Genomic DNA, 25,081 nt, shown 5'->3' with positions numbered 1-25,081 from the left:
ATTTTCTGTCCTGCTTCCTACCCCTGCTCTTCAAAGAAAACCTTTCCTGCATGGAAACAGGACTTTTTCATTTTATGAAAAAATGCTCACTCTATCATTGGCTGCCACACAATAAACAGCTGACATAGAAAACGTCAAGCTTAAACCTGCCCTTTCACATTGGACCTTGATATAATTTTATAACTTTTGGTTAGCATCTTGTCATTACTGATACAGTTTATGGGGTGATTTTTATTGCGCATTAACCAATATAACTGATTTTTAAGCTATGTGCAAAGGCTGTTTTTTTATTTCGATGCTTCCTATATTTCAAACACAGACCTAATCAGTCAGTTTTAACAATGATGAGGGCATTTTGCATTTCAAATAGTCACACATTTGTGCATGCCACATTTATAATATCTAATGAAGAATTTCAAAATGAATTAGCACGTTAATGTTAATCCCTTACATATTACTTACCTCACAATTATGATATGCTTTAATCAAAAGTCCCAATTATTCTGGCCTCAGTTTATCTATTTGTAGTTACAAGAGATGATCTTGGATATGTTTTGAGAATTGCACAGGATGTGGTATCATGATGCTAATTTCTTTATTTATCCTCTAATTAATAGGGTTTTCGCAGGTTTTTCACACCCCCCTTCTCTTCGTGGGTGTTTTTCCTGCGTGGGTTTTTACTAGTTGAGCAATGCCACGCTCTCCCTAGCTTTTCCCACAAACCTCATTCTTTGCTTAGACTTTCCTCATTTTATTGTACTCTATCTTCACTGTCATTTAATTTGAGTATATGTAGGTGTATTCTTAATTTATATATGTATATGTATGTATGTATGGGTGTGTATGTGCGTACTTATGTTTGTATTTATGTATGTGTATGAATGCATGTATGTATGTTTATGTGTGTATATGTATGTGTGTGTGGATATGTATGTATATGTGTAGGTATGTGTATGAATATAGGTATGTATGTGTGTGTATGTGTATGTATGTGTATGTGTGTGTCTATATATATGTATATAATTTTTTCTTCTCGATGTGCAAATCTGTGTTAATGAATTGATGTCTGTCTATATGTATTTATGTGTACATATGAATGTATTTATAAGTTTAATGGCTAATATAATATGTATATGACGATGGGTTAAATGGAAGAAGGCACCATTTGGTCTCAATTTCGCCCAAATAAAGACCACTATCTATCTATCTATCTATCTATTATCCTAATTATTTTGCAGAAATTCCTCTCTTCTAGGTATTGCTTGAATAAGATGTACTTCTGTAAACATTAAAGAGCTCACTAAGTTAAACAGTGAAGAATTTCTACAGTATTTCAAGTAATATTTCAGTAATAGATTTCTATTGTAATGCATATTCTTTGTGAAATTGAAAATATTGTATAACAGTTGAACTCTTAGTAGAAACCTGGTGTTTTTATTGTTCATAAAAATAAATTTTCTGTGAGAGATGCCTCAATGATATATATATATATATATATATATATATATATATATATATATATATATATATATATATATATATATATATATATATATATATATATATATATATATATGCCTTTCATGTATGTAGCCTGGTACTATTTCAAAAGGCCCAAGTTAAAAGTTCATGTTTTATGTTCACAAATTGATTTGTAAATCATGCAACCAGCCTTTGAAATATGAATAGTAAGAATTCTCTAATCAACACACATAAATGATTACTTCTCCATTTAGTGGGAGCTGATTATTTGTAATAAATATATTGTATAATTTAAAATACAAATTATATTTTTGTTAATATATGTGATAAAATATATTTTTTACGTAATTTTGGGAACTGAGTAAATGTTTATCCAAATAATCTGACAAGGACAATCAAATTTTACTATTCCTCCTCAGGGTTGCCATTCACAAGGGGTGCACAATGCAATAACAAGGAAAACATATCGCTGGCTGAGGCGTCATAGGGTGAGGGCCTTTTACGCAATTGCGGAGGGTGGTGAAGATGGTAAACTGGAGACAGGAGCAAGGGCATTGATGACACTTGTTGGGTTGGGTAAGCTCAGACCCAACATGCTTCTCATGGGATTCAAAGGAGATTGGAGGACATGCGATAAAGAAGAAGTTCTCCAGTATTTTAACATCATCCAGTGAGTATCCCACTTGTAGGGACACGAAGAAATATATGACATTGTTTGAGGGTGGAAAGATTATGCAACTTTGTATAATTACACTGTATTTATTAATTAGCATTAGGAGTGGTGGCTTTTAGGGGAGGCAACCGACAGATGAGATCATTTGCACCATTAGGGGTGGACAGGATAGGATGAAGGGTGGACCCAGTGTTGGCATTAGCCTACTCCTAAAGAAAGGTGCCAAGGGCTTTACCACTTAACGTCCCATCCAACGGACCGCATACTCACTCAAAGTGCTTTCCATAAAACATCTCCAGTAGGGATCGGGATACCACTAACAATATCTGCCGCCACCGGGATTCAAACCTGGGCCCTCTGGCTGGGAAGCAAGTGCGTTAGCCACCATACCATCCCGATCCCTGTGGTAATAGGAGCAGCAGTCATTAGAGCTGACAGCAAAATTGAAAATTTTGAAAATTAGAGGTCCATTGCTATACAAAGTAATGTGGGATCAACCATACTAAAAATATATTTGAACAGTTGCCAAAACATTTGAGAGAAAAATGGAAAAAAATGATGGAATGTTTGTTTGAAAAATTAGGAAAAAGTTTGGGGATTGGAATCTGGAATTTGAGTGTTTGAGCACCATCTCCAGGCATCCAGCATCCTCCATGGTCACTCAGTTCATTGGCAGTGACCCATTATGCTCATTTTGGGCAAAATTTCTACCCTCCAGTGATTTTTCATTTTAGCTCTTAAATAAATAATTGACAGAGAATACTCCTAAAACTATATTCGTAAATAACACCTTAATTTAAGGTCACATACAGGTATATGTAATTTCATGAATTTATGTCACAAAATTCACACAAATCTATTATAAATACTATTTTAAAAAGGTCCGATTGGGTTTATGTTTTCACACCATCAGCCTACCTCACCTCCAATGTGATGGCGAATTTTACCATCATTTGAACATGGTAATTGTAAGCCAAAAGTACTTCACTAAATATATGCACAAGCCTTGACAAAAAGCATTTCAAATCGACATTTCTTCCTTTGAATTATTTAGTTCCATCACAAGGGTAGAGTATCAATTTTTGGGTTAACAATGTAAAGAGATGGAAAGAATGAACATATTGAATGGAATGAAGTGAGGGAAGACATGTGTGTTGTTCAAGAATCATCTACTGTATGCATTCTTTACAGCATTTATTTAGTTTCATGTTTGGTCTTGCTTAGAAATCTAAAATAGCTAGATCCATCAAAAGCCTCTATTGCTGGTAGACTGCTTTTGATAAAAATTTCTCCCTTGTGTATGCAATACGAATTACTGACTTTAGATTTGAAAATATACTTCATCAGGCTGCAGTGCCACAAAAAGGTTTTCTAGTCGAGTGACGAGTTATTGTTTCTTGTGACTTCATTTCCATAGTACAAAATGTACACACTCATAATAATAATGATAATAGCAATAATAGTAATAATATTTTTTCATTCCAAAAAGATATCTTTGGGACATATATAAAATGCGTCTCATTGATTGCAAATATTGTATGTATTTCAGAATAAAATTATTTATTAATATAGGGAGGCGTGCATTCATCCACTGTATAACATTGGTGCTAGCAAAGGAACTGATCAAGTTTGTTCTATAATGACAAACATTTGTGATTTCCCTTAGTTTTCTAGGTAATGCTTTCAGGACTTTCACACCAGCATAACAAGACTTTCTCTTAGCAAATATAGCTGAGTAATGGGCAGTTATCCTCAAGTCATGAAAATCTCTTCTGCTGTGCCTATGCAGAGGTATATTAGGATTGATTATCAAATTGAACTTGGCTTTGTATTGCTGCACAATAATAATAGTATGAAAAAAAATATATATATATATATTAGTTAAAATTTTGAATCTTTTTACGGTCAAGTGTATTGACACCCAAGATGCTGCCCCTAACCTGCCTCCCATCTTATCTGGCTAATGGGCCATTGCCCAGCATTCAAGGGATGCAAAATGTTTTAATTGGACCATTAATTTGTAGGAGCATCTTACTCTTTGAAAATAAAAAGTTTGAAGTGGTAGGACCTTCATATATGAAAAATGTCAATTTTGCCATCCACTTTAGTGACCCTTTTTTGGGTACCAGTTCTTCCTGGGAAACCATAACCAGCACAGGGAAAGAAACTGGCCCCCTTACCCTGATATGTGAATTTCACACACCATTGGGCTTAGTACTGGGTGAACTCTACCATCACCTACCAAACTGCACTTTGGGTTGATTACTGTGTTTATAGTTTTTTTACTGACCCATATGCATTTAAATGTAATGTTAGAACACCATCTTCAAGGTTCACTTGTAAATTGCATGTCAGTCTTTGAACTTTATCTTCAAGTAATGCTTGAAGATGATGTCCAAAAGTCAAAATATGTTGCTTGATAAATGTTGTGGAAGAAAGAGCTCAGTTCATTTTATTTATTTTTATTTATTTATTTATTTAGTAAAAATTGTGCACATACAGCAGGATTGCCAATTTACAGTGACACATATAACACTATTTTCCTTACATGTTAAGGAATTTGGAATAAAGTAAAAACAGTGGTGAGTTTTTTCAGTCATTCCTAAAAATATTTTGGAATATTCTTCATTGTGTGCAATATTTTTGCAAGGAAGTCTGTTTAAAGTCACTGTATGAAGAGGATTTTCAAATTGAGTTTTTTTGCTTGAAGCCCCATGTCTACACTTGATTTGCAGTTATATATCAATCATTTGAATGACTATTCTAATAATATGGATTTTATTATTCCAATATAACTGAAGGTAAATAGGTATTCCCAGTGGCATACATAGAAAATAATCTTGGTGGTGCATTATTTAAGAGTGCAGGTGTTTTAGTATCCCTTATTCTCTCGTTCAGAGTAATGTTGAAACATCATCCATATAAAATAAAGAATTGATCTGAACATCATCTGGCATTTGGAAAATGAATTAAAACTGAAGAAATTTAAATCTAAAATTATAAATTTATTAGTTTTTGTTCAAATCCTGTCTATGCTTCAGAGAGACGGGGTGATGCCACATAAGAGTGTTAGAAGTTGATTTAGAGCTCCTAAAGCTTTATCCCTAAGGGTGTCTAAAATGATCACTGTTTGGGCTATCCTTTTTCATTTTGTATTTATTCTGATGGTTTCCTGGATATTCCTTTTATAGTTATGCCCTGGACAGATACTTGGCAGTGGGAATATTGAGGGTGCAAGATGGTCTTGATTATTCCAATATAATTGAGGATGAAGAAGTTATACCAATTTCATCCATAGAAAAGAAGGATGCTGAGGAGAAGCTAAGAAGGAATCAGTCGGCTGGGCAGTTATCTCAAGGTAATAAATATGACTCATCTCTCATTTCTGTCAATTAATTACCCTTAGGACCGGAATGTTCATGTTCATACAATATGGTCTCAGATAGTTGTTTTCATATGTAACGATGGGGTCAAATTAGCGGTTACATGATCACCTAAACATTTTATGACTTTCCTTGAAATAAAATATTTTCAGTATAGAAATATCAAAGATTAGACTACATATATTTTGGTAATTTGTGTCACCAAGTTAAAATTCCTTCCACTTTCAATTTAAACTTCATATACTTTTAATAAGTGAATATTTGACAATGTCTTGTACCATATACTTCATTGCCATTTTTGAATGCATTCTATGAACTAATTCAGAGAACTACTTTGAAAACAGGATTGAATTTAAACATTACATTGATTTGACAAAATGTTAAATCAGTAGTTTTATTTTAAATATATTTCCTCATCTATTAACGGATCTATTGAAATTCTTACATTAATTCAGTCAAAACAACTTGCGTTTGAGTAATTTCTTGGTTTATGCCATTAGAAATTAATATTGAATGTGCACATTACTTATCTAGGAGATCGATAAATTTGTCATTTCACTTTGTGCTGTATTTATTAATGATAGACATTTTGCTGGAAACTTAATTGGTGAAATCTTAGGGCATAATAAAACAAAGCACAAGGTTAATGAGCAGAGCAGCCAGGGACAATACAGTTTATTAAGGATTAATCCAAGCTTCTCAGTTAAAGGATCAACGCTTAAATGTTTAACTGCATAAAACTTGGGCACTAGGTGATAAATTGAGGAACAGAAAAATTATAAGAGGCTTTATATTCCTTAACAAAAATTGAATATTGACAGTAAAATTGCTGATTCTCTCACAGCAATTTTCTGAGGTGCATAGTGTTTTCATTGATTTATTTATCAACAAGAGTCTCATGCTTATTTCTGATGAACTACAGGACTGAATACTGCAGCACAATTATTAGCCCTGTATAACACTAAACTAAACATCCCAATGCTTCATATTACAAAAAACCATTTTTCAGTTCCCCATACTTTATACTTCCTTTTGCATTGCCCTAAAGGCTAATTGTTTTCCTTTTGCAAAGTTTTTACCAAATATTCAATCCTTTATCTCAGTTTTCAACATTATATAGCCATTCCATTTATATATTACACATATTTTCTGCCTTTTACATTGATTTCTCCAGCATAATGGATGACCATTTCTTTGAAGCAATATTTGGAGTAGGACAAGTCAAAATCTTCTGGCTATGATAGGAACCACCAGAATTATTAAAGATTGGTCACATACAGCAAAGTTTAAGTTTCATCAACTTATATTAGTGTTTACTTAGTTTGTCATATACAGAGAATTTGTTGATTTACATGAAGAAGCATGCTCTTGAAGCTACAAATCAATTTGCCAGTTCCCCACAACATGATCAAACAGTACCTACTAATGATAAAAATCTATTGAAACATGTTCCAGTTTGTGATTTAATTTTAATCAAAGTTTAAAGGGAAAGTTTAATATTTACAAATGTCTTTAGTAAAAGTTATAAGACTTGGCTGGAATCTCTGAGAAATAGGCATCAAAGCGTTATTTAATTTGGTATATCAATTACTGTATACATACACACTTCCCTTTTTAAAGGGGTTTTGCTTTATAAAAAAGTAAGTTATGTTGCTGTGCCCTGTATATACATGGAAATAGATACAAGGGAATATGTGTGTGTGCATATATATATATATATATATATATATATATATATATCACACACACAAAAATCCAAACACGAAATCCCGCCATATGGCAAATAAATATTCATTCACATGGAAATAGAAAAAAAGGAAAAGGGATAGGAACACAAATAAAGGACAAACACAGGAGAGGTAAGGAAGGCAGAATCAAGCAAATCACAAGTGCAAAAATATTTCCTTGACTGGGACGAGCACTGGATCTTTTCACTTGCCAGGCAGATGCTATAAACACTTGAGCTAGTGAGGAAGCATAATTTACACAGATTTGCGGGTCTTTTATATTAACCAAATGTCCCGATTCTTTGTCCAAGAGATGGCATCTGAGCTGTGCTGGTTGGAGCAATAATAATTGCTGGCCAAGAGATGGCATCAGAGCTGTGCTGGTGGGAGCCATGATAATTGCTCCTGTTAGGGTCACCCATGCCGGCCAGATAGGTCGACGGTTAGGAGCTAGAGGAAAGATAGTCCACACAGCATCTGTTCCTAAGTGAGGTGACTGCAAAGGCATCTGATCCCATTGGGGTGGCCATTGAGTGATGGTGTCACATTAAAAACATTAACTGAGCAAGGCAACAGAAAACTACCTCATTTATTATTCTCAAGGATATAATGATGGAAAATATAGAGAATATGAGTCCTGGAAGCCACGGGACTTGGCCCAATCAGCTGTGTGTCATGCCAGGCAGCGGGAGTGGCAAGGCTTCTATAGTCGTCATCTCACGAAACCCTTGCAAAAAAAACCGACAGCAGCAGGACAGAAGATGCAGGAGAAGAAGACCAATTTAGTCAGAATAGGAACTTGGAATTTTAAGACAATGTTGAGGACAGGAAAATTAGAGAATATTAATCTAGAAATGGAAAGAGGAGATATAGATGTTTTAGGTGTTTGGGAGATGAGATGGAAGGATAGTGGGGATTACTGGAGTGATAGTTGTAGAATAATATACAGCGGCGGGGATGAGAGCCAACGTGGGGTTGCCGTTATTGAATAAAGAGGTAGGAAGAAGCGTAATAAATATAGAACAAGCAACGGATAGAATATTACTAGTAGAGATAAAAGCAGAACCGACGAACTTGGTCATTGTTCAGGTATACATACCATCAAGCACCAAGGAGGAAGAAGTTGATAGGATAAACAATCAGTTAGAGGAGATAATTGCGTCTGTTCCTGTGGGGGATTTATGCAACCAAGTGCCCTGATTCTTTGGCTAGGAGATGGCATTAGGGACATGTTTCACCCACCAAAAGAGAAATGGATGACATAAGAGGAAAGGACAGCAGGAAAAGCCATCATACAACGTCATAAAGGATAGGATATATATGTGAATTTTAAAAAACCCATTACTCAGGAGAGTAATATGACAATGGAAATTGCAGTTTGATGTTATATAACATCAAACTGCATTTTTCATTGTCATAATGCTCCACTGAGTAATGGATTTTGCAAAATTCACACAGAATTGATGTTCCTGACACAATGAGTAAAAATTGGTTGTCTCCAGCATTACTTTATGGAATTTAGCAGCACGTTCAACTGAAATAATAAGTGACTTTGTAACTCCATGCAAACTTTAATTAGAACATGAGCTATGTTTCGACATTGGACATCATCATCAGGTGGTCCTCACAGAAGACAACTTTGTATGTATACCTTCATAATGGGGGTGTGAGGGTTGGTCAGATGGAGAGGGGATGGGAGGGTGGAGGGGTAAAAAAGGTAAAATGTTGATGGGAGAGAAAGAGAAGCACAGCTTACAGGGTCAGTTGTTGGCTGTTAATGGGGGTTTGTTTTGGAGGGGGATACCCCTTGTGGGGAGCGCTGGATGTGAAAGAGTGGTAAATCTAGGAGGGGGGAGTGGGAAAGATGCAAAATTACATTAGCTAGTAAATCCATACAATGTGCACATTTTAGAATTTATAATTGCTCCAAAACATCGAGTCTCTGGCCTTTATTTTCAAAATGGAGAATTTCAGTCTCAAAACCACTTTTGTGGTCACATTCTAAGTGCTTTATGATCACCTGATGATGATGCCCAACATTGAAACCTAGGTTGTGTTCTAAATAAAGTGTGTGTGACATTACAAAGTAACTTATTTCATTTCAATTATATGTATAATTTAAAATTCATCCCCAGGCATTATTTCCTTATATGCATTTAAAATAATGGTATCTTGCAATATTAAAATGATTGATTTTGATTATCAGGAAGAGAAATAATGACCTATTTTAATATAATTAAAGTGGCCACTTAATCAGTGAATTATTATAGTCAAATAATTAGATCCATCATGCACTACATGTCTTTTCATGATATTTTACTAATTCTTGCAAAATTACCAATTAATTCATCTCTTCTCGATGTAATGCAAGGCAGAAGTTTATCAAAGGTACATAATCAGTAAAGATTTCAAATATTTCTAAATCCAAGATTTCTCACTCATCCTTGACTTTAATAAATTTATAAAGTGTAAAAGGTTTTACTTATATTTCCTGGACATAAATTACATAGTAATAATTGAATTGTATGGATATATTTCAATGTTATTAAGCAAAACTTTTAGCTATAATGTAATTGATGATTTCTTCCCTCTTCTCCCATAGTCAATGTATCTTATTCTACCCACATCCATTATCTCAGCCTTATTTGAAATTTCTGCAATGTCTTGGAATAGTATCAATTGGATTTAATCTTGAAAAAATACTGAATCTTAAGTAGTTACTTGTAATCTCTCTCTTCTTTGGATCAGAATTCTTTCAACTCAAGGCAATATTGAACTTTGGCCTCAACTATCGTGGTAAGTCTCTAGGCTCTTTTGGCTAGTGTAAAAGTTGTTTATCTAGCTTGTTTTGAAAACATAAATACAGCTGTTGAAGTAATTGCATTCTTATTTGGAGATGTTACTGATATTTACAGTATTTTTGTGTTTTGCCATGCATGCTGCTACTGTTGTGGAGCCAGGATGTGTGAGTAGTTTTGCTAATGAATGTTGTGTTTGCTGTCATATACTAAGCCCATACCTACTTGATTCCGACATATTTAAAAATAGTCCCTCATATGGACTACATTGTGTAGCAAATTTGGGATCACAATGGGTTAATGGGTGTATTATTACCCTAGTGTAATGTTGTTTCCTCATAGTGTGAGTGCCTGCCTTTATCAGCTCTGAAACAATGTACATAGTTTAAAAGGATTCATTGTATAATATGCTTAAAGTTTTGTAAAAACTTTAAAATTGATAGCATGCACTTGAAGTTTAGGAATATAAATGTCAGAATTGATATATTTGAACACATCTAAATTACCACATCTCAAAGATTCCTTTGGGTGGAAGGAACTTATTGTCGTAGATGATTTATAGATTCTGAATTCTGATCTAAAATAGATTTCACTAATTTAATTGGGTTAACCAATGTAACCAATGTATGTAATTTTTTTAGTGGTGTTTGTGTGCAGAGAGACCCATACACTTTTACTTTAGTTTCAATCCTTAATTGTGTCATCATTATTTTCACCCAGATTTCATTCATCAATCACATGAAATCTCAAAGAAACTCTCCAAAAACCCACAAAATACATGGTATTTAGCCATTTCATGATTTATAAACGTTTGCAATTTTGATATATTTAAATATAAATCAAATTTTTGTCACAATTTGTTACTTATATGAAATAATTTCAAAGAAGCATTAATGCCTGTGATTATCATTATTCAGTTCTGTCATTTTTTTAAAGTAGGCATGCACTTGAATAGGACACAATTATCCAAAGACTAATTACATTCTTGACACAAACCTTTATTACTTCGATGGATAATGAGTGAACTAAATTGAGGACTAGTGTTCTTGCGAAACAACCGAATTTGCTGATCAATAGGTACTTTTTAAAATTTCTTTCATTCTGCTGATGCATCATATTTCAGTATAAAAATCCATTCCCTGTAGCAACTATATAGAATAGTTGTGTATGAACTTTTATCTCTAATATTTTGTACTGTTTTACAGTTTCATTGGTAGTGATTTCTCTAAATTCCGCTTTTCTCTAATGCTATGTAATAGAATTGTACTGATTGAGGCCAAGGCACCATCTCCATTTCTATGTTTCTTCCCAAAATAAATTCCTTAAAATTTAGAAGTTTTGTTATTTTTATTGATATCATACTAACTTTACGTGTATATTGGAAAGTGATGAATGCTGTCAAGGTTACCACAACATGCTAGTACACCTTGGAGAAAGACCTTTTTTGTATAATAAAGGGTTTTATCAATTTTTTTAATGATCTTATGTGCACTTATGGAATGGGATTATACTTGATAATGTGGGTAAGAAATAAACTTATATGCTACAGAAATTTTTATGCATTACCTTAGAATTATCATTTCGCGGAACAAATTTAATGATTTTCTCCAATTCCACAACTTATTAAAGCTTGGTTATATTTTTTTACAATGTGTATATTAGTACCTTTTCTTTTACCTACCCCTCATAAATTCAGCAAATTTATTTTTTGAAAATGCAGAGTAATATCAGTGATGTGAATCCAAAGTAAATGGTACACAAACGTATTGTACATATATTGTAAATGTGTAAATATATATCCACACACATGTGCACGCAAATGGACACACACACACACCCACATAAAATTGAAATCTGTATTTATATGGAACTTTAGTGGAAATATTAAATAGCCACTGATTTTGACATGAATCAGTTTAGTAATTTATTACTTAGAACTCGAATGTTGAATGAAAATGTGATTTCTTTTAAAGATAAAAATACCTTTTTTTCTGCAGTGTTTTGACTGTAAATACAATAATGAATAGAAGTAGGAAATTTAAACACAGGTGATTCATGATGTATATGAACAATTATACAGTTTGATTAGACCATGGCATTCTCAAAGGGTCATCGTCTCTTACCTGCCGAATTCAGGAAATATGAAAAAAATAATTATCATGAATGCCATGGGGAAAGAAAGTAAGTCAACTACAGCTTATAAAAATTCTGAATAATTTTCAAAAGACACGAATTTAAGAGAATGGTAAACTAGGGTACAGTAAGTATATCCTCCACCAGCATTTATGCCACAGTTACCTAATTAATCAATAGATTATATGCACTTATATGGCTTATTATATTCTTATTTTAAACTCAAAACCCAGATGTATATAGATTTAAATTAAGTGGATCAGATGAATAGTTTTAATTTTGTGAGATAAGAACCAAAAGCAAAAGCTGATAATCAAGCATGCTACAAAGAATAAAGTTTTTTCAGTTAAAATTTAAAAAATTGTTGAGTACACATTTCCAGTGGGCTAATATTTGTTCTATAAAGGTTTTTCAGTTAAAATTTAAAAAATTGTTAAGTACACATTTCCAGTGGGCTATTATTTGTACTGAGTTGGCTGTAAAATAATTGTTGCTTCAATTCATAATTTAAGTATTGTATCCTATATGAAACATTATTTGGGCCCATGCAGAAAAATGAAATTATGAACTGTTCCTTTTTTTCTCTCTCTTTCTCTTAATCACCACAATTACTTAATCTCCACATGCTTTAGGGTTTAACCTGCAGTTGCAATCGCCCCATAGCAAATAGTGCTTTCTAAGCAACAACATCCAATTTTCTGTCTGAGAATACTAAACTGCAGGGATGCACATAGTCTTGCCATTCAATATCCTGATTGTGCAGTATCTTATCATATCCTTTTTCTGTGTAACCTCTGCAGACGGGACGAGTAGTGAGGGTAGCAGCCCTCCATCATCTCCAAAGGCTGAACGTGGTGGAAACATATGCGGGGACCCTTCAGCTGGGGAGAATAACCATCGGGCAGAATCCTCTCATATCAGTGTCAGTTTCCGAAAGAAGAAAAGGGAGGGTAGGGCAAGAAAAACGTCGAGTGCTAATATTTACTTTGGTCCTGGTGGTGCGGCCCTCTCCAAAGATGTGCTGAATAATATAACAATCTTCCAGAGAAGGCAAGGCAAAGGCACAATAGATGTATGGTGGCTGTATGATGATGGAGGTACGGTAATCATTTGCTCGTACAACCTGTGATAACATTGTTTGATAAAGAAAATCCTTATTTTTATTACCATTCATAGCATATTTAAAACATCCCTCATCCAGGAGCCAAATCAGTTTCTCGAAGCGACAAGTCAATTTACAAGACCTCTGTGAACAGTCTGAAATGTATTATAAAACTTTGAAATTCTCATACAATGTAATGTAGAAAAGTTACAACTGCTTTACTGTATATTACCACCTACAAACTCCTTACATATAAATTGCAAGGACTTGTAAATCATATTGTTTTGGGAAATAGGCCCTTGCTCTTTGCCAATTGTAATTTTTCACATTTTGCATGGCATTTTTGCAAGTAAACCATGATATTCTATTAAATGACTAGATAATCATATATATTGATTTCAAGTTGAACTGAATCAATAATGTGATTTACAATTAAAATTGAATCTTTAAGTTTCTCTGGCCACTATTCACTGGCGATAACGTTACAATTCTGGAGCATTCTCACAATCAGCAATCCATTAATTTTTAGTAATTTAATGCTGAAAATGAATTTCACTGAAATAAGCATTAAACAAGGTATGGTATGAATCCAGAAATATCCAGGGGATGGTACTGAGAAAAGAGGAAAATACTAGTTTGCTGTGACCTCTACCTTGTTACTGGGATTTCTCAGCAGCTAAGAGTTTTACTGTCATAGGGGTGCATAAAGACTCTTGAGCCACCTTAGCTACGTTATTGTCAATACATCAATACATCATACAGTAATTCATCATTGCAGGAAATTAGGTGCAACCAATTTCTTTGTTCCTTTAAATATAATAATGGGCAGTAGTTTTTCAATATAATTTCCCAGATATTGAAAGAGGAAGTATCAAAATGATCCTTTAGCAGAAAGTTTAATCTCATTGACAAGGCTGTTAACTATCAATCAAGCCATTGGTAGTCGTCAAATTCCTCATGAAAAGAATTATTGAGCCAGCTTTCAAGTTCAACTCTTGTCCAGGGGGACCACTGGCCTAATTACTGTTCTTCTTTGGACACTGAAGATGTGCATTGATATCATTGGTCACCAAAGTGCATAAATACTTTAATATTGACCTTTCTCTTGAGGAATGCAAACTAAAACTGGCTTGTTATTAAGAGCACAATTGTGATTTTTAGGCTGACAAATAGCGTCATCTTGCATGCCATCTTCAAGATTTGAATAGATAAAGCTAACTGGTGGGCAAACTCCAGGGAACTAGGGTGAAAAAATATGCAAACTAGCCAAGGTTAATGGTATAGATCTTTTTCATAACAGGAGGTAATAAGCAATTAATAACTGTCTTCATTAATGGGATTTGTCCTCTCTAGTTAGAAGTGATTATTTCAAGGCTGCAGTGGTTTTCTCTTGAGTCATTGTTCTACTGTCATGGCACATCTTGAATAAGGGATGATGGGAACCATTTGATCAAATCCCTCAAGAAAGAGAACAAACCTAGCGTAGAATGAAGCATTCTATATTTAGGATTTGTTGAAAGGTCTCTGGATCTTCTATCAATGATGGTTATCTTCAAAGAAGGTACCATATCTTGTACTTCTCCTACTTCATCTATTTCTTACCAGTTATGTAGAATCAACCACCAACCATGTGATGAATTAATTGAAACACTGGAAACAGAATTCTCAAGTAGTGGAATTTGTAGCTCAAACTGGTTATGTAGTGTGTAACTCCCTTCAACCAAACTTGCAGCAATTCTGGAATGGAATGAATTGCTTATTATTTCAGGAGAGTTTACATTTTTGCCAATTGGAAAACTCTACATGGAAGATGACTACATTTTTGCTTAACTTATGTTTTGTTTCCTTTATGATTAACAATTAAGACTCTTAAATGGCTATTTCTTTAAGTAATTCTATTTTTCTCTCTATAGGTTTGACCCTACTCATCCCATATATTTTGACAACACGCTCTCAATTTGCTGGGTCTAAACTGCGCATATTTTCATTGGCAAACAAGAAGAATGAATTGGAAAGGGACCAGAGAAAGTGAGCTCCTTTCTTACTGCAAATTAAATTTTATAGCATGGTTGTACAATTCTATAACTGAATGTGCATGGAGCAAATTTTCTATTCAAATATTTATCATTGTTCATTTGGCATGATAAAAATAATGCTAGGATGCTACTTACATTAATTTATTCAAAGAATACATCAATCATTACATCAATTCATAGTCCGAATTATTTTGATTTTGGTTATGTTAGTGGGTAATTTATTATTTAATTTGGTATAAGGCAGGTTTATGGAAAATGCCATAGTCATTTCTGGTTGCAGAAAAAATCACATAAGATTTTAGATGGATTCAATATAAATTTAATATCACTGCACAACAAAAAATGGTAAAAATTATTTTGAATGATCTATTATTAGAGGTTATCTCAAAGGCTTATTGAATTCAGGGACATCTACAGTAAACATTGATAGAACTGTTCCTACTGTAGAATGTAAACAAATTTAAATTAATATAGATAGTTATATGTATTAGTGCTTATTTGTTACAACATACGTGCAAGATAAGGTTTTAATTCATGGGATGTAAAGAAAAAGACCCACTGTTACAAATACTGGAGGGAAGGAACTTCCAGCCTTTGGCAAAATATGTCCAGCTTATTAATTATTCTTAACTTTCCCTTTTGAACCTACCAAGGGAATCTATCTTAACTCACTATCACTAATTAGATGAAATATCTACCTGTTTGTCCCTTCAATTATTCTATTTCTCTGTAAAAGAAGAACAAAAGCTTTCCCTATTCAGCTGCCTGTGGGTTTCAGGAATTATGTAATTATTCAGTATGTTATGAAGATTTGAAAAACTAATTATGATTTTCAAATTTTGCACACAGCATGGCAGCTCTGCTATCAAAGTTCAGAATTGATTACAGTGATGTGATTGTGCTTCCGGATATCACAAAAAAAGCCAAGGAAGAAACTAAGAAGGAGTTTGAGGCACTTATTGAACCATTCAGAATCAAGGGTGCTGACATTGATGAGAGTCAAGGTAAGTATTTTCAATACTACCAATGTGAAGAATATATTTGTGTAATATTCCATTTTTACTTTTTAATACATGCCTGTACAATATTCTTATTCTGAAAATCACATTTAAAGATGACATTTAATAGTGCACCTTGAATATGTAACCTTTATCTATGATAAATTATAATATCAGGGCCTACATTATTTGTGTGAAAATGAATGGGTTTCTATTGAAACACCTTGTCATTACTCTTTTTAACTTGCAATTAAAGGTTTCATTTAACTTGTATACATTCACTGCTGCAGCTCTCTGTAGTATAGGAGTAAAGTAAAGGAGTGAAAAGTGCACGGAGAGTATATGTATAATTGGATTTTAACTCAGGGTTCTGATATATGGTCCTCGACTGGCCTTTTCACCAATGACAACATGAAAATCTGAAACTTGATCCAAGTTGTACCTAATCATATTCAACTGCAAAAGAAATACCTCGTTGAGAATTGCCCAATTTGTAATATTTTAATTAGGATTCCACCATGGTATTTAATGGTGCAAAAATGCAATCTGTTTCTGAGGCAACTAAATACGCCTGCAATAAAAACTCGTAATTCAGCAACTTCCCTAGCAAATTCCAGCATCACTGAACAGTTGGAAAATAATCAGGCCATCTGGGAGACAACTCTGAAATTTTTAGCCAACTCACAAAACTTGATGAGACTTGTCCTTTTCATTAATGCTTTGGCTTAAATTTTTATGCTCACATTCACTGACTAAAAATATGTTCCTCTCTTTTACATTCCAGAGGGTATGGTCATCAAAGATTCAGAGTTACTTGCACTGAAAGAAAAGACAAACCGTCATATGAGACTAAGGGAATTGTTGCTGGAACATTCTACTGATGCCAATTTCATTGTCATGTAAGTTTCAAATTTTATTTTAAGATATATGTATTGTACCAGTAAATGCATACATGTATGCATATGATTCACTTATAAGAATCTGCCCAATTATGAAAGGTTAATAACAAAAAGGGTTAGTTATTATTAATTATCAGTACATCAATAATGGATATACAGCACATCAATACCATTAATGAGAATCAAAAAGAAGTATAGGTTAACAATATAAGGAATTCAAATTTCACATGTACAATGCCAAATATTACACTGTACATCAATATTAAAGTGACTTTTGAAGAGAATGAAGTCGATGGTTCACCCAAAAATGAAGCAGATTTCAGTGAAAACAATGTAATGGATGTTGCCAAGGATACCAATAGTCCTGAAAACCAGAGGTGTCGTATAGGGTTGGTAGGATTTAAGTAATTTAAGATTTTTGTGATAAAAAATTGCAGCCAATTTTGTTGGATGAACAGTGCACGTGTGTGTGCATGTAAATTACAATAAGAAGTAAAAACAAGTGTATGGAAATGGATTAGGTAACTTGGGAACTTATCTGTATTTTATTAGATTCAAAAAGCTATTAATAGGTATGGTTAATTTTCATGTTTTATAAGTTCTAAACCCCTCAAAATTACAGCATATCCTTCAGTTGGGAGTGTAATTATTAAGCACTTGCATTAGTATTCAATAATTTATTTTAAATAATCAAATTTAATTATGCATATAATTATTCATCCAACAATAGCTGAAGATGCAAAGAAAGTATTAGCAGAGATTTTAATATAGAGTATAGTGCTGTGTGAATCTGAAACCCAGTTTTAGAGGATGGGTATAGTTTGGGTTTTGAGAAATTAATTTGATTGAGATAGTGAATAGAGAGAAGAAATATGAAAAGAATTTGGGCAGAGAAGGAGACTAAACAAGTTTCGAATTTAATAGCAGATAAGAGGATGATTCTGGGTGAGATATGAAAAAGCGGGTGGAGAAGATATTGAAAAGCTGTTTCAGAATGTGGACTATTAAAGAAGTGGGAAAGAGAAAGGAAAATTGTGAATTTTTCTGCTAGTATGAGGTTATGTGAAAGGTATGAAGGTCTAGAGGGGGAGATAATATAGGATAAACAAGAGAAAGCCCACATACTCTGTGATATGTATTAGGTACTTGGGGCCATTCAAAACCTACCTTGGATGAGTGGATTCCCAATAATGTTTTTGAAGCGTATGAACTATGGTTTGGAGGGTGTGGTAGACTATTAAATAGAGAATGAAAATTGACCCCCAGTAATTGTATATGACCCCAAATTTAGCCAAACTAATTTTTGGTACACAGCATACATGGCACAATGCGTGGATCTGACCTTACCATGATGATTGAATTTCACGAGCCATAGGGCTTAGTGCAAGGGAGCTTTACCCTAGCATTTTAACAAGCTGTAGGGCATTACTGGTGTGGTGGTATACTGTGTAAGTAAACTTTGAGAGTACTAGAGCTTCATGCACTAATGTCATAGACTGTAATTTTTATGAGTAGCAGTAATTGTAAGAGTCATTTATGTGTACATATTTAAGGAAAGGGGGATGTGGTTGTTCAGTGAGTGTCCACTGGGCAATTTTTCTTAAGTTGTTTGCATATAACTCAAGGTGACTGGAGGTCACAGGTTTGATTCCCAGGGAAACCATAGGCAGCACAAAGAAAGGAACTGGCCCCCATACCCCGATGTGTGAATTACACACATCTTTGGTCTTGATATTGGGTAAACTCTAGCCTCACCTATTAAACTGATCTTCGGTTTGATAACTGTGGTAACATCAGGAAAAGTAAGGATGCAGCCATCATTCCATGAGGAATATCTGACAGTATACTGGAGACAATAGGAGTGGAAAACTACTTTGTTTATGAACTGGCTGCCAGGTGAAAGCTGTGACTCAGGTAAATAACCTAACACCAATATATGCTTTAATAAAGTTTCTTCTTTACCTCTTATCTTTATAGGACACTACCAATGCCACGAAAAGGAACTGTCTCTGCACCTCTATACATGGCCTGGTTAGAGACTTTAACTCGTGGTATGCCACCATTCCTGATACTCAGGGGCAACCAGACATCCGTCCTGACATTCTACTCTTAAGAATTAATTGCCTCCATAATTCTGAGACAAAGTGAACTCATTGTGTGCTTGAGGAAGAATGAGGGCTGTTATAAGGTGATGTGGTGCAATGTGATACAATGCAGCTTCCGTTTGGAAACCAGCATTTTTTATCTTGGATGAAGTTTCTTGGTTTTCTAGAACTTCCCTCAAGCATTTATCCATTCCCAGAAGTTATTCACAATATAGATTGTAGTAATTGTGGAAAACTACATTTCTCCCTTAATGGGTCCAAATAATCATCTCTTGAGAAGCTTTGAAGTGGCGAGACCTCTCAAATAACCTCAAAGACATCACAGAATGAAAGAAGATCCTTTTCAAGACGGCAATAAGATGCGTACTGCATGAGTAATGTATTTAGAAGGATAATGAATTATTTTTTACCAAGGAAATATTTTCTGAACATAGGAAAAAGATCAGTGGCTAGGTTGTGACAAGATCTGATCATTATCTTCCATGCAGCTATGATAGTATATATTTACTCACATATTTTATGTGCTTTTAGCTGCAACTTTGTTCTCAGTTAAGGTTAGCCCAGCTCACAAGGAAAAACAAATTATTTGGGAAAAAGTATCATTCCAAAAAAAGTTGCTATTTGAAATTTGTTTCAAAACTGGGCAACCAGGTAAAAGTCCTTTCCTCAAATATACTTGGTGTTAAAAAGAAAGCTGACATAAATTTTGGGTGGAAAAGTTAGAGCAATTACCTACTATATTTCACTTATATACCTAGCCTGTTATGATTAAACAAATGTGAGTAAATATGGGGAAGGACTTAAAAGTTGTTGAATGTGAATAATTTTGAAGCATTCCTTTGTTTTGCTTGACCAATAAGGTATTATGGTAGGGTACGTTCATGAATCAGAGTAAGGTGTGTTATGATAACAGATGGGTAATAACAAAATAAGGGAAGTGGCAGAATATATTATTTTCTTATGATATGTATATATATTCAAAATATATAGCAATTGTCAATGGTTGAAGGTGAGTAATCATGCTTTTCATTAAAATATCTTGAATAATATCAAGGTAATCATGGAAAATAGAATTTGGAAATGCCATCCTGAATAATTGATACCAAGTTGCTAAACACAATCATTGAATGCACCTTTTTCATCACTCCACACTTTCTTTTATGTTCAATTATAGATTAAGTATTTAATCAGTATTGTTTATAGTTTTAAATTGATACTCAAAAACAATGCCCATGGGAGACCATGGCTAATAGTTCATACATGAGTATTCTGACAAAATCCATGATTTATGTTCTTTGATACTAATATATATACATATAAATATATATATTCATTTATTATATGTTAATTTTAAATCATTCAATTTTTGTTTCCGCTGATATTTTATCAACTCAGATAATATGGTTACATGGCAGTTTTAATAAAGAATCAAACTGGCCTTATATTATAAAGACTTAGATTGTGCTCTATCTTAACTCCATTTAAAGTTCTATTAAGATGTTATGGCAACCTGCAAAGTATGCACCAACAAATAGTTCAAAGTATTTATCCATCTGCTTTCACATAGTGAAGGGCTAAATAATGACTTTAGACAAGTAATGAACCTAAAGCAACCACTCTAAATCATTGAAAATATGGAAAAGGGATACTTCCATGTTGCTTAGGTGATTTTTTTCTGAAAATTACATCAATTGAGATTTAATTATATGAATTAATAATTTATGAGCACAATGAACCTTTTTTTTCGCTTTAATGTTTATATCTGGGACATATTAAACTCAATTTCAAAAGCTTACACAAGTAAGCAATGCTTCTCCATATATATGTTGAATAGAATGGAAAGAAAATAAATAAGGTGATCGCACAAATATAATTATATATATTTAGTTTTTTAAACTTTTCAAGCACACATAACACATCATAACAGTCATTGCCATTGTTGAGAATAGTCTTTTGCAGATTCTTATATGGAAAACTCATCCATTGTTTCATAAATAGATGTATTTTGGTATTTCAGTATAAATAACTTTTTATAAGTGTTTTGTACTTGTCCAGGAATGACATATATCTTAGTTTCAATGCCAATTGCTATTTTTAACATCACAGATGCTGAGTTCTAGTCTAAATTTTAGCTACCCAGAGCAGATGATACTCTCTTTTGTTAAATTCAAAGAAATATTTATGAATCACATTTGTGGTGATCTAAAATTCAAAAACAAAATTGATGGTGTGATATTTTAAATTAGTTTTGGCAAAATGAATGAAGTTATAACTTACATGCCTATGTAATGTACACTCATGTGTGGTTGAAATTGCAAATGCTAAAAAATGTGAAACCACAACCGGAGGCAGTTGCTTTTTATAATTTTGGACTCTGTAACACTTGTAAATATGTATGAATTTTTATCTTTTGTGGTACATGGTGGTACACTTTTGTGGTAATACTGATTATTGTAGAAAGGTGCTTTGCTGTAAGTCTGTGGATTAATTCATCATGATGGATTCCCAGAGAACTTTACGTAAGATAATAAAATATATTGCTGTTAATTTTCTTACATAAGGACTCCTCAAATTTTAATTTGCCTCAGTTTGTTTCCCACATCATGGAAATTCTTTCCAAATGTCATATCCATGGTCTGTTGTTGTCACTAGCCAATCATTGGCGTGTCCCTAGACTTGATGAGCCCATTATTTAGAATAATAAATAGCCCTTCTCATAGGGCCATGTTCCCACCGGATTACTCATTTTAAATAGACTTTTTGTCACCAGCAATGCATAGGAAATATTTTTTGATATTGTTCAACCCATTGTTACAGGAACCAGGGAAATGTAATCATAGTCGATGTTTTTATTCAGTTGAAAAAATTAAGGAGAGTAGGAAGGGAAAGATTTACAGGTATGAGCATGAAATAGTGGAATACCACAGCAGTATTAACAGCATCAACCTACATGACAGGAAAAAAGTGTCAAGAATAGATATTATTACTATTAACCCGCATAATAAGTTTCATCTGATATCTGAGATAGAATTGAGAATTATGTGTAGTGATTGAGACAATGATTCATACCTACTGCATTTTTTTGAAGAATTGTACCCATGCATAGTGATTTCAATTATTGCATGAAATAACAAGCTGAGTGGAATATTAAAATTGAGGCTATGGTTTCCTAGGAGGACCTGGTACCCAAAAATTACAAAGCTTGGGTGGAGCTGAGGGTACCCAGAGAGATTTGACCAGGAATCTCCATTCGCCATTCTACCATGATCTTCAGCTACCCACCAACTCCCATTATTTCCTTATACCACTCTTCCTTTTCTCTTTGTATTTCATCTAGCAGCTTCCTCACATCTTCCAACGGGTTTAAGACTTTATGAGGGGTTTTCCTCTCTGTCTTAATCTGTGCATTCTTCTCTACATCCATGATTTAAACAGGTTCAATCCGGAGAGGAAAAATTGAGCTCCTTATAGCCTTTTCTTAGACTGATTACATTAAATAATATGGGAGAATTATACACACACTCACTCACTAAGGTATTAAAGCAAAGCAAAACCAACTCTCAGGAATATGAAGTGGCCTACACACTGAATAATTTTCTTGGATTAATCCGCACTCATCCTCCAGCCAAAAAGACCAGATCCTTAATAATTATAGTAGTTTTCCCTATGAAACCTTGAGCTGCCAAACACATACTTGTATGTATTCATGGGCAACTAGAGGAGAAATGATCTTGTACATTTGTGCAATAGTGTTTGCTATTTTTACATTTTTACACAAGTCTTTTGTTATCATGACCTAGAAGAGCCCCTTGGCCCGAACTCCTCCTTACCATATGAGGCTCACTCCTTCCTGAAACTGAGGCCTCCCTTGCTCATTAGGGCTTGCATTCCACTGTTGAGAGATGTGAACATTCTTTTCAACTATCGCTACTTTTAATAAGTAAACACAAAATGGCTGAAAAGTAATGGATTTACATGCTACTTGGTGTTAAATCGTTTAGATTATCTTAAGGTAAGTAAATATTGTATGTGCTCTCCACAAATTTTAAAACTGAATATCTACAATTTAAAGATCCACTAGTGACTCATCAAGATATACTATTCAACCTTTGGAGCATGAGTTAAGAAAGGTACCACAGGGGATCGTAATGCTCTTTCACCTGCTTTGCCTTTATCCATAGAAGAGATGAACTCAATCTGTCACCTGTCTTCCACTCAGAGATGGAAGAAAACAATGGCTACCACAACTGATGAGTTTAAGTCTTAAATTATCTTTACTTACTATGGCAGTAGTGTGAATATGTATAGGAATAAAATGATAACTCTGCTCAAGGGAATGGATTTCTTTCATTACTCTCAGAAATCTCTCCAATTATATGCTACCTTAGATTCCGACTCTTTCAGATTCAGGACCGTATATCCGCTGGTGATAAGGTTAAAACAAGGTACAACATAGTTATTATAGTAGCCATGTTTACCTCTTCTTGGATTATATTTCATATTTTATAGCTCCAATTTTTCATTCACACAACGAACCCTTCCTCTGTTCCCGCACTCCGATTCAAACACGTGATCCAATTAATTTTTCTTTTATTTCCCAGTTTATCATCGGAATCATGATTATTCCCTAGTTTACCTTTCCATTTTCCCGCTGAAGGCTTTCTCCTTTATAGAAGGAGCTTGAGGTTTCTGGATTTTCAGATTCTTCAGCTGCGTTAGTCCATCGTTCTGCTGATGAGGTTTCAGGAACTCTTTCAAGTGAGTTTGCGAGGTTGGTTCAGGCACCAAACTCGCAAACATAAGGCCTGATCTTATCGCGAATCGAAAACTTTTTAAATACTTTCATGTTTCCGCGTTCACACTGCTATCCTTGGCTTGAATTGGTCCTTCCTTCTTATTATTCGTGCCGAAGACGCTGGCGTACGAGCTAAGCTGTTGTCTCTCGATCGTGGTGAAAATCCGGAAATGTGCATTGATAAATTTGTCAACGCCGCAGAAACCTGTACACTAATAAAAACTTGATTATTCCCGAAAATTGGCACTCAGCTATTAAATGTTTAATTTGCCAATATATAGCTTTTAAAAAAAGTGTTAATTTATTTATAACGTGCTACAGTACGCTTTAAAGTCACCGGTAATTTGTCGCTGGAATTATTGTTTAGCCATAGATTTTTGTACTCACGTCACACCGTAGCATTCAGGGGAAAAGGGTTTCAGGTTTAAAACCGAACGCATTATGGGTATATGCGCCCCCTAAGAGTGGAGTAAAGACAATGGACGACCGTGAGCGGTGCTCTTTGGGGTTTGATGGCTGTCGCATTCGATCGAGTTGTCCTCTCCATTCGTGACTCAAGGGTCGACTGTGCGGCGTCATCATCGCAGCCTTAAAGTGCAGCACCCGCTCTTAAAGAATTAAACTAATCGGGGAAGTTGACCTAGGTATGAAGGTCTTGCGATTGAAGTAAGGTGTACGTATGGAAAGTGCGCGTTCGAAGTTTTTAGCTTCTCAACCAAGAAAGCGGGAAATCGACAAACCGTAGTTGTTCGAATGCCATCGAGTGCTTCTGAGATCGCAGGATTTCATACATCAAGTGCCGGAAGACCTTTCCCGTATTTATAGAGATTGAAATGAAATTAAAGTAGGAGTAATTTAATTTTTAGATTGCTCGGCGACTGAGGTCATTTGCAAAATTAAAATAAGCGATAAAAAGGACTTAATAAAAATCTTCAAGGATAACTCGGAGA

General features: G+C 34.1%; 1 protein-coding gene across 4 annotated transcripts in view; it reads left to right on the top strand.

The window, feature by feature from the left end:
• Positions 1-21,896, top strand: part of LOC139695502 (bumetanide-sensitive sodium-(potassium)-chloride cotransporter-like) — a 233,896-nt gene extending 212,000 nt beyond the window's left edge. For 2 of the 4 annotated variants that reach the window (XM_071594297.1, XM_071594296.1), the window contains exons 14-21: positions 1,902-2,152; positions 5,347-5,513; positions 10,014-10,061; positions 12,997-13,293; positions 15,212-15,326; positions 16,184-16,338; positions 17,117-17,231; positions 19,209-21,896. In XM_071594297.1, coding sequence (XP_071450398.1) covers positions 1,902-2,152; positions 5,347-5,513; positions 10,014-10,061; positions 12,997-13,293; positions 15,212-15,326; positions 16,184-16,338; positions 17,117-17,231; positions 19,209-19,344 — 1,284 coding nt within the window. In that variant the 3' untranslated portion in view covers positions 19,345-21,896. The remainder of the gene's footprint in view (positions 1-1,901; positions 2,153-5,346; positions 5,514-10,013; positions 10,062-12,996; positions 13,294-15,211; positions 15,327-16,183; positions 16,339-17,116; positions 17,232-19,208) is intronic. The other 2 variants (XM_071594299.1, XM_071594298.1) reach the window with 1 other exon arrangement.
• The last annotated feature ends 3,185 nt before the right edge of the window (positions 21,897-25,081 follow it).

The sequence above is a fragment of the Hetaerina americana genome, unplaced genomic scaffold (assembly GCF_022747635.1).
Source record: "Hetaerina americana unplaced genomic scaffold, ioHetAmer1.1.p SCAF_6, whole genome shotgun sequence".
NCBI lineage: Eukaryota > Metazoa > Arthropoda > Insecta > Odonata > Calopterygidae > Hetaerina > Hetaerina americana.
Note: the sequence above shows the minus strand (reverse complement) of the source record. Positions and strands in the feature narration are given on the sequence as shown.